Raw genomic sequence first — 14,955 nt, forward strand, 5'->3', positions numbered from 1 at the left:
GGCTGAACTGTGATTGGAACTTCTCACCTGCATAATTTATTTGTCTACTGGACTTCACATTAGCATTTCACATCATTCACTTCATCCTAATTCAATAAGGGCATGTCCATTAAAAAGGCGCTCACTTGGGGTGCTTTAACTTGTTTGCAATTGAGTGTATTTGGCTGGATTCCTGCAAAATCAAATGTAGATGTACTTTGGTGAGAGTCGTCTATGTACTTTTTCGCAAGGTGGTCCTGGTTCATTTACCTGAAGAACCTTTGCATACATTCTCGTTGGTATGAACATAAGCCAGCCTTGGCTTGAGGGAGTTGCTCGTATGTAAGATAGGTAATGTATAATGTGTCAAATTGATTTGGTCAGTTGCCTTTAAAGAACTAAAGATGCTGCACAATGCAATTTCATACATTTGAAATCATACAATGCCTTTCTCGGCGCCGGATAACAAGATCAGTTTCTTAAATGACAAAGTAAATATAATACACCAACAACTTAACTGCTTCCCATAGTATTTTATTACTGTACATAAGTTCATGAGATCTGACTGACCGGAATACCCTGTACCACATTTCAATCTCCCGCGCAAATTCACAAAGGTTATATATACATAGTTCGATCAGCGGCTAAATATATATTAGTGAGTAAATAGTATTTTTATAGCTCGATCGTGGTCACATCGGTACTGGAAGTTACTCCAGCGAAACCACACCTGTTTACGTAACTGCAGGATTAAGCCTACCTGTTAATGCCCATGACACAACAAGGCTTGACAGGTTATAGAGGAGTGGTAGTGGATTCGTCGCATGACTCTTAGCAGTTTGTCACTTGTCAGTACTTGAAGATGGCGGGGATTAAAGGTGAGTACCAATAATAATAGAAATTATAAATGAAAATGAATCTTAATTTGTTGTTGCTAGCAATAAGAAGAGTTGAATTTAAGCGAACGAGCGGAAAATCCGTGATCTGGTTACTTGCTTATTACGTAAAGTGTAAGTCAGACATAACATACCTGTGATCCTTCCGTACGTGCTGGTGAAATTGAAGATAAGTATCAGAATGAGCTGATCATTACGTGACAATAATTTAAGTTTGATGCTAGTCGAGTCTACAGAACTATTAAATTTTCAAATCTTCGTGAAAAGTGTGTTCATCATGTGGGTTAGTGTTTAATTCATTTGTTGTTGTTTATCTCCATTTGTAATGACGTTTTACCTAATACAGTGCTTTTATGTTTTCTTTTTCACTGCTTAGTTTAAGTGTGACAGTAACTAATTCGTTTTACTGTTTCATTGTTTCGTGACGCTGCCATGGATACACAGCGTAAGTACTGCCAATTTTACTATTGACATTTTATATGCTTGTACTAGTTTTGTTTTGTGTACAAATTCTTGCCGTTAGTATTTTGCTGGAAGCAGATGGTTAATGTTGCATTCAGGTTAGCTTGATAATAACTTAGAGAACGTGCTTATAATGGCAGTAAATAGTCTATTTAATTTCAATATACGACTAAAGTCAAATAATCATTGTTTAAGGTATCTAGTGAATTACCATGAATTGCTTTAATTAGAGACAGTTATGTGGTTAACAGGGTACCTTTCCCCATTTGTCTCGTACTCTAGTGAAGCTCGAAGTCTAAATCGATTTTCTATGAATGTAAACCAGTCTGTTCTTTTTAGTAAAGTGGATACCTGGAACTAAGCTTGCATAGACACACACGACACATAATTGTAAAATAGATGTAGGTGTTGGCAAAAAAGTAAATCTGAATTCATTCAGAAGATTTTGTTTGCACACGAAGAATATTGCTCAAATCATTTAAATACCTTCACAGGTTATATTGGTGTGTTCACCGAATGTGTTGTATTCAAATCAGATTGAAATGGGGGGGGGGGGGGAGGGTTCAAAGTGTGACATAGTGTAAGGTCACCTGTGTTTGATCTCAGAGACTGCTGGAATAAAAGAACTGGCTCTCACTCAGAGTAAGAGGACTAAGTAATCCATGAAAACCTACTGAAAAAGTTTGGTTAGCCAGTATTCATTGGAGAGAAGCGATGGACTTTCTTTGATTGGGTGTATTGCTCCTCTAGTTAAAAGTTACTCTTAACAAAGAGTAACGATTCCTTCTGCAGAATCGTCCAAGAAAAATCTTTCCATATTAGTTGCAAATGGAATGAATTTCAATAGGCCTATGTAGTTTATATTGAAAACCATAACTTTGGGGTCTTACTGTAATTTTTAAATTTGTCAACTACTATTCTGAGCAGATTGTTAATTCTTATAGTTTATCATTTTGTTGGTTATACATTATGCTTTTTTCAGTTGTGTTATAGTTACTTTACATGCCTGGTATCAGAATTGCTTTTTTAAGTTCTTCAATTTAATATTTACCAATAGCAAAAGAAGGTGTTACGAATGTGTTCCATTAACCCATTTTCTGGTAAGAGTGTAGAGTGAGAGCTGTGTCATTATGTAATGTGTTTTGTGTAGGAATGCTGACAGGAATGTGTGTGTTAAATAACTTGCAATTACACAATGAGGGACTAACAAATGTGTTTAAGGGGGGCTAGGATGTCAAACAGGTTGACTTGGAGCAGGAGAGGCACCACAGGACATTTAAATTTCCACTGACTATAATTTTACAAATAAATCCATAAAACTTCGATTTAGGAACCAGGTTATAAATTGTAACACATTTCCAGGGGCAGATGTGGACTCTGACCACTATCTATTGGTTATGACCTGTAGATTAAAACTGAAGAAACTGCAAAAAGGTGGGAATTTAAGGAGATGGGACATGGATCAACTAAAAGAACCAGAGGTTGTACAGAGTTTCAGGGAGGGCATAAGGGAGCAATTGACAGGAATGGGGGAAAGAAATACAGTAGAAGAAGAATGGGTAGCTTTGAGGGATGAAGTAGTGAACCAAGAGGATCAAGTAGGTAAAAAGACGAGGGCTAGTAGAAATCCTTGGGTAACAGAAGAAATATTGAATTTAATTGATGAAAGGAGAAAATATAAAAATGTAGTAAATGAAGCAGGCAAAAATGAATACAAATGTCTCAAAAATGAGATAGACAGGAAGTGCAAAATGGCTAAGCAGAGATGGCTAGAGGACAAATATAAGGATGTAGAGGCTTTTCTCACTAGGGGTAAGATAGATACTGCCTACAGCAAAATTAAAGAGACCTTTGGAGATAAGAGAACCACTTGTATGAACATCAAGAGCTCAGATGGAAACCCAGTTCTAAGCAAAGAAGGGAAAGCAGAAAGGTGGAAGGAGTATATCGAGGGTCTATACAAGGGCGATGTACTTGAGGACAATTTATGGAAATGGATGAGGGTGTAGATGAAGATGAAATGGGAGATACGATACTGCGTGTAGAGTTTGACAGAGTACTGAAAGACCTGAGTCAAAACAAGGCCCCCGGAGTAGATAACATTCCATTGGAACTACTGACGGCCTTGGGAGAGCCAGTCCTGACAAAACTCTACCATCTGGTGAGCAAGATGTATGAAACAGGCGAAATACCCTCAGACTTCAAGAAGAATATAATAATTCCAATCCCAAAGAAAGCAGATGTCGACAGATGTGAAAATTACCGAACTATCAGTTTAATAAGTCACAGCTGCAAAATACTAACGCGAATTCTTTACAGACGAATGGATAAACTGATAGAAGCCGACCTCGGGGAAGACCAGTTTGGATTCCGTAGAAATGTTGGAACAAGTGAGGCAATACTGACCCTACGACTTATCTTAGACGATAGATTAAGGAAAGACAAACCTACGATTCTAGCATTTGTAGACTTAGAGAAAGCTTTTGACAATGTTGACTGGAATACTCTCTTTCAAATTCTGAAGGTGGCAGGGGTAAAATATAGGGAGCGAAAGGCTATGTACAATTTGTACAGAAACCAGATGGCAGTTATTAGAGTCGAGGGACATGAAAGGGAAGCAGTGGTTGGGAAGGGAATGAGACAGGGTTGTAGTCTATCCCCGGTGTTATTCAATCTGTATATTGAGCAAGCAGTAAAGGAAACAAAAGTTTGGAGTAGGAATTGAAATCCATGGAGAAGAAATAAAAACTTTGAGGTTCACTGATGACATCGTAATTCTGCCAGAGACAGCAACGCACTTGGAAGAGCAGTTGAACGGAATGGATATTGTCTTGAAAGGAGGATATAAGATGAACATCAACAAAAGCAAAACGAGAATAATGGAATGCATTCGAATTAAATCGGATGATGCTGAGGGAATTAGATTAGGAAGTGAGACACTTAAAGTAGTATAGGAGTTTTGCTATTTGGGGAGCAAAATAACTGATGATGGTCGAAGTAGAGAGGATATAAAATGTAGACTGGCAATGGCAAGGAAAGCGTTTCTGAAAAAGAGAAATTTGTTAACTTCGAGTATAGATTTAAGTGTCAAGAAGTCATTTCTGAAAGTGTTTGTATGGAGTGTAGCTATGTATGGAAGTGAAACATGGTCGATAAATAGTTTGGACAAGAAGAGAATAGAAGTTTTCGAAATGTGGTGCTACAGAAGAATGCTGAAGATTAGATGGGTAGATCACATAACTAATGAGGAAGTATTGAATAGGATTGGGGAGAAGAGAATTTTGTGGCACAACTTGACCAGAAGAAGAGATCGGTTGGTAGGACATGTTCTGAGGCATCAAGGGATCACCAATTTAGTATTGGAGGGCAGCGTAGTGGGTAAAAATCACAGAGGGAGACCAAGAGATGACTACACTAAGCAGACGCAGAAGGATGTGGGTTGCAGTGGGTTCTGGGAGATGAAGAAGCTTGCACAGGATAGAGTAGCACGGAGAGCTGCATCAAACCAGTCTCAGGACTGAAGACCACAACAACAGCAGTCAGAATGACCGGGAAGGGTTCAGGATACACACTCATAGCAGAGGAAGTTCTAAAACATAACAAAATAATTTTTTTGTATGTGAAATTTCATCATTTTTTCACTTACTATTGTCTGCATTTGTTGCTTTCTTCAAAAGTAAGAGAGATTCTTTGGTGAATTTTGTACAGCATACAAACCATACTTACATATTAAAAATAAAGATTCCAAGACTTACCAAGCGGGAAAGCGCCGGCAGACAGGCACAATGAACAAAACACACACCATTGGTTGCGAAAGCTAGTAATTCTGTGTGTGTGTTTTGTTCATTGTGCCTGTCTGCCGGCGCTTTCCCGCTTGGTAAGTCTTGGAATCTTTATTTTTGATATATTTTTCCCATGTGGAAGTTTCTTTCTATTTTATTTAAACCATACTTACAGATGTATGAAACTCTAGAATTTAATTCATGAAAAATTGAATTAACTGTTACATTTTAAACTTTGTTTAAAAAACCTCAAATTTTATAGGTAATTATCTCAATTTTTACCACACTTTTTAATAGATTTGGAAAATTATTGAGTTTTCATACACCTGTAAGTATGGTTTATATGCTGTGCAAAATTCATCGAAGAATCTCTCTCACTTATGAAGGAAAGTGAACCTTAGCAACAAAAGCAGCCAATAGTAAGTGAAAAAAATGATGAAATTATTTTGTTATGTTTTTGAACTTACACTGCTATGAGTGTGAATCCTGAATCCTTCCTGGTCATGCTGACTAAGTTTTATGAATTTATTTGTGAAAGTATAGACAGTGGAAATTTAAATGTCCTGTGATGCCTCTCCTGCTCAAAGTTGGCCTGCTGGCCATCCTACCCACAAGTACTCAAGAATGGAGGCAATTGTACCAAATTCAGAATTGAACAAAAGCATACACACTGTATTTGGTGAAACGACAACTATAATCATATTGCTCCTGCTCTACACTCGGTCTGGTGTTCTTTCTTCAGTATTTTTTTTTAATCCTATTTAAAGATCTGAAAACTTCCTATGTGTTGCTGATAATAGCTCATGTGGTGTGAAATTTCTTTGCCTGATTCTTACTGTGTAACTTCTGAGCTATCCTGATAAATCCAGTGACAGCTGTAACACTGATACATTCCTGCATCAGGGGGTTGCCCAGTATTGAACTACTCCACACAGTCTGTCTCTTCCTCCTCCTCCTCCTCCTCCTCCTCCTCCTCCTCCTCCTCTTCCTCCTACACCATATGGGAAACAGAGGTCTGTGTCCTCTGTTAGCAACACTGCACTTGTTCTATGCCATACAAGCAACCTATCAGCAGTTCAACAGGCTTGTCTTTCTTTGCCCCTTGAATGACTTGGATCGCATACAAAAATTTTGCACCTAGTGTGACATGGATTTCATAACCAAAATTTCTCACCTTGAATTACTTGGATTGCACAACAAAAGTTGTATATTTGGGCTTACACACCTCATGCTATACTTTGATTAAAGTAACTTCTGGATTGACCGATGTTTTTGGTGGGAACAGAGTTGTCGGTAAATGGCACATGCTGATACATGCACGTGCCAGTGTGATTTCCGTTATGATTGTTATTGGATCTCTGTTCCACTGACCATTGTCTGGGCCTGACATACTGTTGCTTTATTGTGTGAATCTATCTCTGTAGCATATTCAGTATAAATTCTCACAGGAAAGTTGCTTTACTTTTGAACAGTTATTTAGTGGCATCTGATTATGAAACTGTGTGATGAAAAGTGTAAATAAAAATTGCAAGTGCAGATGTACCAGTGTGCTTCTGTACTTAATCAGCTGATTAATCCATATTATAAATACTACAGATCACCTTACTGTGACATCTTGTGAATGTGATCTATTTATTTAGAAGAAGAGAGGTGTGTTACACCACAACAGTACCTGTAGTGTAACACCCCTCTCTTCTTCGAAAGATACTGGTCTCTTTCAGAGGATGTCACACCAAGATGACTCGTAGTACTTATCATTTGGATTCTGAGGGTTTGTCAGTTTAGATTAGAAGCATTCTGATATAACTAGACTTGAAATTATTATTAACACTTTTCGTCTCACATTTTCATATTCATGTGCTACTAAAAAACTGTTTAAAAGCAGAGTGACTTTTCTATGTGATTTATAAATGATTCAATACAGAGGTAAATTCAACATTAAACAGACAATGTACAGGCCAAGACAACATTCAGCAGAAATCAGCTAAAGTAGCAGTCAGAACAGAACTTATGGTGGTGCGCAGCGGCTGTTGCCACATGTGTATTCCTGCATTGTTAACATAGCCAGTTGCGGCATACATTGTTGATATACATAAGTATGCCCTCCTGTGCTATGTTATGATTAGGGAGATTACACTACATGTCTTACAGCCTGCATAACAATAAGCAAAATAGTGAGCACATGGAGCCAGACATAAAGCTGTGATTGACAGATGCCTGGCTCCTACAACTCGACTCACTTAAACATCAGCCACAAAGTTATTTTTGATGAAAGTATAATCTGCCCCTCTACTGCTACTATCCCCTCGTCTATGCCTCTCGTAGTCCCTACCTTCATTCTCTGCTTTTCAATAGTTTTGATCTCACTTTCTATAAAATTATCACTGTGCCGCCATACTTACTCTCGTTCTTTGAGTGTTTAGCAAGTAGCTGTGAGAAGAAAACCCTCCAGTAACTGTCAAGCAAACTGTGTTTATGTTTTGGAGTTCTGGGAACTTGTCAGGTTCAGTTTGCTGGTTACTCTTTGTTTAGGCCTACTGAAGTACAGATATGAAGTTCACTCACACATTTACATTGAAGTTGTTCCAGTTGATTTTCAGGTATTAATCACCCTTCATAACAGAATCTCAACTCTGAATGATTGTACCTAACTCTTAACAAATATGCATTTCAATCTAACCCAATACATTCAGCATATCTAGGCTAGATGTACTGCTGCTGCTGCTCAGATACTGCTAGTAGGTGTAAACTGTGAAATCACCCCTATTGTATGTGCCTTTTAATAGTTCTGCTGTGATATGCAATTAAAACACTGATTAAATATAACTTAAATTGTTCTCAACACAGAGAAAGAAAAAAAATGCATCAAAACTCAAATTGTCCTCAAATATAGAACACAGACTAGAAAATAAACAAAAACACACATGACATTGGAGAAGAAAGCTACAGATAAATCAATGTCAGTAGAAGACTTAACAGTTTAACCATATTATGAACGTAATAGTAATGAGGTGCTTGCAGCATAGCACAACTGCTTTCATATTTTCCAGCTACCTTACTTTTCCATAAGAGCAAATATCAGCAACTTAGATTCATACAACGTTGAGGGATGTTCAAGATGTGGTTGACAATCTACTTAATGAATCCTACACTGTTCCATAATGAAGGTGATCCTTAAATTGTGTTGGCGTAATTTGCTTTTACTTAAGTTAGAACTGGGTCATCAAAACAACATACTGCCAACATTGATTAACCAGGGAGGCTAGGTACTATGACAACATGAATTTATACTTGTCAATTTTCCTGAATAAATAATTTGACAACAATGATGCTGTATGGGATTTCGATATATGCCCTAATCTGGAATATCCCTGGGAATTGTCAGTTCCTCATTGCAAGTTTACCCATTTTGAAGGCATGGAACTCGAAACTCCGCAAGAGGGGGCACTGCATGCCCCCCCCCCCCGCCCCCTCCAAACCCCCCTTGGAATCTATAGTATGCAGTTTTTATTCATTACAGATTTCTCATAGGCCTCTAGAAGTGATTTCTCATGGTGCTGCAAAACCTCTCATTCATTCAGTTGTAACATTGCATGGCTCATTACGGTGGGACAGTAATATTGCAATTACTATCATCTTTTTAGAAAAGTGCAACACCAGTCACTTGATTATGGAGCACAGGCTTCATTCATTTGTTAACCGTTCTCTCTTGTGTGATAATTAGCATACGGCTATACGGTGGATCAAATGAAGACAGACAGAAAGCTGCGCTTGTGAGATGTACAGACTTCCTTACTGGCTTCTTCGAAGTATTGTTGTCAAGTTGGCTATCAGGCGTATTCCAACTGTAGTGAGGTGTATAACAACTGTAGCAGAATCAAATTCCCCGTTGCAGCCTTCTGAACGCAGTCAACATTAGCTACACACAGTGCTTTCTGGAGCATTGTTTGGTTTCGCTGAATGCCGCATGTACTGTGTGCACAGCGCTAAGCCTTAATGATTGATTTCACAGCAGCTTTGTATTCTTCATCACTAGAAGACATCCAAGAGTATGTTACACTATTTCATATTATTGGAGGGAAGTGTAGTCTGTGTGAGGAAGCTTGGTGAGTTAGTTTAGTGTATTATGTTTATTTAACGGCAAAGGGGAATGTTTTTGCCAGGTGCAGACCTTGAGTTAAAATGAGGCTAATCCAGTTAACATCAGTAGCTTGCAAGCCCTCGCAGAATTCTCTGGCTGATGTTTTGAAGAGTAAACACATCACAAGCCATTAGCTGACTCTGTAAGTAATTCAGACATTGGGGAAAAGGATATAGGGCTATACCTCTAGCATGGGAAGAGAGCAGACCAGTCACCTTTACACTCTCTGGAGAGTTCTCCTATAGTCCTTTCTCTTTTGTAAAAACATCCACTTCCAACACACATCTACTGATGTTCCGTGTGATGTAGGCTGTGTAGGTGACTACCAGTATTGTAAGTTGCGCTTTACAGGTTTTGTCAAATCACAATACTAATCATGTTCACACCACAATTTTCTAAACATATCTGACGTCACGATGTTCACTGAATTGCTGCCAGTATTTCTCTTATAAAAACTACTCTCTACACTTTTATTAAGCAGTGATATATGTACTTCATAATTTACATCTAAGTGAAACTAAGTTGTTAATGAGCCAGTGTGTGTCAAAAATGTTATAATATAGACAACTTCTTATCTCGAGCAATAATGGGGTGTGATTTTTGCTCAATGAGAACACAAATACTTATAAATCTATTAGTCTTTGATATTATTGATAAATGTACAGTTTTCCTACTATCGAAAAGACTCTATTAATTGCCCTTGATTTGCATGCAACTAAACGCTTGATTGAACAATCCTTCACTACTCCACAAAAAGTAAAACACATTATATGAGTTGTACATGCTAAGTGTTCTGAAAAGAAAGGTGATTGATAATCTGACAGTCTTGGTTGTCACAAATATTTGGCTGTTTTTTCCAAATACGCAGTGATTTCAGTGTTTGGTGTGTAGGTGGGGCCCTAAGGCACGACTTTAATTGCTGCAAGTGAAATGAGCAGAAATTAAATTTCTAATCTTGACTGGCACAAATAGTTGGCAGCTTCTTCAGAATACATCACAATTTCTGGTGCAGTGGCTAGGTTTGGGATCTAATAGCTGAGTTTAAATTGCTGAGAGTAAACCAATACCAGCTAACTTCTTTTACAAAGTATAACAAATTACAAATGATCATTGTGAATGGCTACCATATCCAACTCAAAATTCGTTGTCTTTACTTTGTATCATTCATCATGCAAACCATTACCAACAGCAGCACGTAACATAGAAGCTGCAGACACTTTAAATGTGTGTTTACCTTACAGTGCAGTAAAGCTTACTCCACTGTGTACACACACACACACACACACACACACACTCACACACACACACACACACACACATTTGTATCAATTTTAACTGAACTTTCTATCTGACAATATTATGGTCACTTAAGCACATCCTCAGAGAGAGAGAGAGAGAGAGAGAGAGAGAGAGAGAGAGAGAGAGAGAGAGAGAGAGAGAGGGGGGGGGGGGGGGGGATAGTTTTGTACCACCACCCTCATGATTTCCATAGTTCCCACCCTGAATATGTCCTGTGTACACTGTCAGTTTTTCAACATGCCTTGAGCCATGCAATTTAATACAACCATTCAACTGTTGTTGTGGATTCATAACAAAAGTAACCTGTGTAGTTGTTGTAGTTGTGTGTGCGTGGAATGAATACCACTAGGTGACCATAACTACCTACAAATTGTGGATCAGCTAATCCAATGAGAATGCAAAAGAGCTTGTGCTATCAAGCCTGTAGATGTTCATTATTAGGTGTGGAAGGGTCAGTGGCATCACATTCTCTTCACTGGTTATGGGAGGTTTTATCTGCTACCTGATAGTCATAGAAAAGTGAGGTGGTTGCTACACATTGTAGGCGTACAGTCCCATGGGTTCAGTTGGGAGGTGTTTATCATCATTGAAACCTCATAACTCAGTAATTGTCAGTTTTGACTTAAATTTTTCTACACACTAAGAAATGTGTCGTGCACAAGACAAAATTCCTGTGGCCGAGTGCAGGTATGCGTAACTAGTCTCTAGCAAAGTATCAAGACCTCGTATCCTTTAAGATTCAAATCTGAAGGTGTGAAAACTTGTACCTCAGAAGAATGTTTTTGCTTGGAAATTTATGGGGCTTCTTTCATTATCATGGCAATGTAATAATTTTTTGTTCCCCAGCTGATTACACTGTCTGACAAAAAAGTGAAACATCTGCAAGGGGAGGAGGAGATGAAATAAAAGTTCACAGGTTGAAAGGGTACATGTTGTTATTTCAGTGATTACAAAACAGATTCAAATTTACAAACAACTTGCAATACAAACCAACTTGCCAGAGTGATGCGCACAATATTGGTGCACAATACGGCTATCCTTTTTTTGTGGTGGTCAAGTGTGGTTGACTGGAGCCTTGTCGATGAGTATTTTTGCCTTCGTGTTCACATACAATCCAACGTCAGGCCACTGTCACATTCAAATGCCCACAGATCTGGATATTGCGTGATTTGATAAGCCGACCACATGGAGACCCAAAACAACGCCCGTTTCAAACTCTGCCAGATGTAGATAACATTTTCTCTCACTAGTATGTCGCATCTCCCTACCAAGCCTGCTCACAACACTAAACACGAACAACACAAATGGCCCTCCAGTGGCCTTTCTACTGGTCACAAGGAATTGCAATTCTAATCATTTACTTGCCTGATGCTGTGTACATGTGGGAAGTTACATTGACATCTGACCATGTCTTCTTGGCATTTTACTATTTTTGTCAGGCAGTATGTATTGATGTGATAAAGGAACCAAGATGTGGCAAACAGTGTCCAGTGTAAAATGAATTGCGTATGACATGACTTTTTCAAAGACATCTCTGTGTAACGGTGCCAAATGCTCAAACATGACTTTCATCTGCCCAGAGGTGTCTGAGGTGGTATTGCATGGCACTTGAAGTTTTGTACTATAAATAAGTTTGTCTGAGGAATAAAGTAGCAGATTCATGCATTACAGACATATCAGCTCAGATATAATCCATTCTGTGGCTATTAAATATAAATTGGGTTCTGAAGAGGATTGGAAATTACTTTCATGATGCCTCAGTATATCACCGTGTATCTAGAAAATCCGTACACAGTACCAGTTGGAATTTCTGCACAGATCTCTATAAAACCAGTTATTGCAAGAGACTATCATCCTTTTTAAGAAGGTATTCTTTAGAAATAATATCAAACAAATTACGAGAAAAAGATAAATAACTTCTCTATAACTTTTATTTTTGTGTGAAAAGGCTTTAAATTCAAATTAAATTCGTTTCATGCTCAGTTAAAATATATTTGAGTGCCAAAACTTGTGTTTTGTGTACCGAAAACTTTCAAAATACCATAAAATTGCCGAATAATATGAGCAGCAGATATTGTTACTTTAGTTTATGACTCAACATCTCACAGAGCTGTCAATGTATCTTGTATAATGATAAGAGGCACTTAACATTCATACATAATACTGACCCAAATACAACATATTGTTAATAGCAAAACTTTGTATCTCAAAAATACAGATTTTACAGGAAGCTAAAATAACTCCCTAATACATACAGTTTTTAATTGATACTAGCCATACTATAAAGTAGTATGGCTAGTATCAATTAAAAACTGCATGTATTAGAAAGTTTTTTTAGTTTCCTGTAAAATCTGTATTTTCGAGATACAAGGTTTTGCTATATTAACAATGTGTTGTATTTGGGCCAGTATTATGTATGGATGTTAAGCGCCTTTTATCACTATACAAGGTACTTTGACAACTGTGTAGTGTTAGGTGAGGATACTCCACCGTGTTGTCCAACTCTATAGGGTCAGTGGCATCGCGTTCTATTCGCCAATGAAGGCAGACTTTATCTGACACCTGATGACCATCGTAGGTATGGAGGTGACCAGGTACTAATACAAATCTTAGGCACACAATCCCGTGGGTTCACATGGGAGGTGCATATTTCATATTTGGTCCAGTATCATAATCAGATGTTGGACACCTCTCATCATTGTACAGTGTAATTTGACTGTTATGTAGTATTGGGATAGTATCCCCCATCCCATTACCCTGCTCTACTGGCAATGTTTCATTGGTGCATTCATTCTTCAAGATGATAATGCAAGAGGACAGCATGCCTACCTTATGAAACTTTTTCTTCCAAGAGGTGGCAATCAGCCAAATGGAACGGCTTGCTTTATGTGATGCCCTGAACCCAATCTGGCATGCTTAGCATCTATTGAAACTTGCAATGTCTCATCGCAGGAACAACCCTCACTTGCTGGACAACCTCAGGAGGGCTACTGTGGATCAGTGGTCCTGTCTTGTAGATAATAACGAGATGTTGTTAATTAGCAGCAAATTTTGATTTCATAGAAATGCAAAGATATGCATTTTTGAACAGACTGCCTTCATTTTGGTTACCTTTTTGTTTTATTTCACAGCACTCCTACCTCCTCCACACCCGCCTTTACAGTAAAACTAATCAGATACCCTTCCTCTGTGGAGGCTGATAGTTACTTTCTAGGATTTGGGTTAACAAAATGATAGCTTTCACAATGTACTGTCGTGCTGCATTTCATCACGCTAATGTTGAGGTACCTCTAGAGTTTAAGCAGAAATGTCTGAGAATGACACTGAAGAAATGTTTGTCAGTTCAAATAATCATATTGAGAGCTTTCGCCATGTGGTCACATAAGAGCAATAAGAGGCTAGGTGTTATATAATACGAGGCCCTGCCATTAAGTTAGCTAATGGCAAGACTGAATCCTCTGGGTTTGTCAGACTGGCTTGCTAATTCCTTCTTTGTGTAATGATTCAATATCCACTAGGTAGGATGCACATTTTTTAACTATTTTTATAGGCCAAAGGATGTGCACTGCTATTTTTTTGGAACCTTAAGTATTTTTTGTTTCTTTCTCAATTAAGCCTGCTTTCAGTGTGTTTTCTTGTGCTATTGGTCACATAGCAGCGTTGAAGTGGTTTTGTGTGTGTGTGTGTGTGTGTGTGTAAGGGGTGGGGGGTGGGGTAGTGAAAATGAGATATTAAGTGGGGAGATCGGGGATTGGATTTTGCTCTTAACATGGTGGTTTACTGTGTCCATTAATGAATGATATTAAGTTCATTTAAATTTACATAACTGTTAGAAAACTTCTGCTGAGAGGACACAAAAGGATAAGGATATAACATCTCTCTGGTGGCAAAATAATTACAATCAGGGACATGTGTAATTAAGATTACTTCATATTTTGAACATTTGTGGATCTTTTTATGTTTTTAGGCTTCATCTAACTTTTCAGTGAGGTCCTGAAATTCCAGTTACTGGGTGGCAAATGATTTTGAAAGATCTGGGAAATTGGAGGGGCTGCTGTCAGGTGTAAGGTTTCAGGTAGGCTGTGAGGTGTGTTTAGATAGCACGGTCAGTATGATTATTCACTGTAAAATACAATGCTCTAGATTCAGCTTCGGAACCAATGCACTATTTTCATGTGTTGACAGTTTATTTTCAAGAGATTTGAAATCATGTCACTGAAAATGAAGTGAAAAGGGAACTTTGTTCCAGATTTGTTGTAACACCTGTAACTTGAGTTAATGAGAATTCATATTTAGTTTGTAATGTGCAGTGAGCAATTTTCTACTAAATACGCTTTTCTCACAGAAGTAGTGTGTATTACATGTGACCCCTTTCTCTACATTTTTGAAATAATTC

The 14,955-nt window shown here is 38.1% G+C and overlaps 1 protein-coding gene across 4 annotated transcripts in view; it reads left to right on the forward strand.

Annotated features, from left to right (window-relative positions):
• The first annotated feature begins 663 nt into the window (after nucleotides 1-663).
• Nucleotides 664-14,955, forward strand: part of LOC126271884 (leptin receptor gene-related protein) — a 28,883-nt gene continuing 14,591 nt past the window's right edge. The window contains exon 1 of one of the 4 annotated variants that reach the window (XM_049974239.1): nucleotides 664-1,435. In XM_049974239.1, the coding sequence (XP_049830196.1) occupies nucleotides 1,416-1,435 (20 nt within the window). In that variant the 5' untranslated portion in view covers nucleotides 664-1,415. The remainder of the gene's footprint in view (nucleotides 1,436-14,955) is intronic. The other 3 variants (XM_049974238.1, XM_049974241.1, XM_049974240.1) reach the window with 3 other exon arrangements.

This window comes from Schistocerca gregaria, chromosome 5 (assembly GCF_023897955.1).
Source record: "Schistocerca gregaria isolate iqSchGreg1 chromosome 5, iqSchGreg1.2, whole genome shotgun sequence".
Taxonomy (NCBI): domain Eukaryota; kingdom Metazoa; phylum Arthropoda; class Insecta; order Orthoptera; family Acrididae; genus Schistocerca; species Schistocerca gregaria.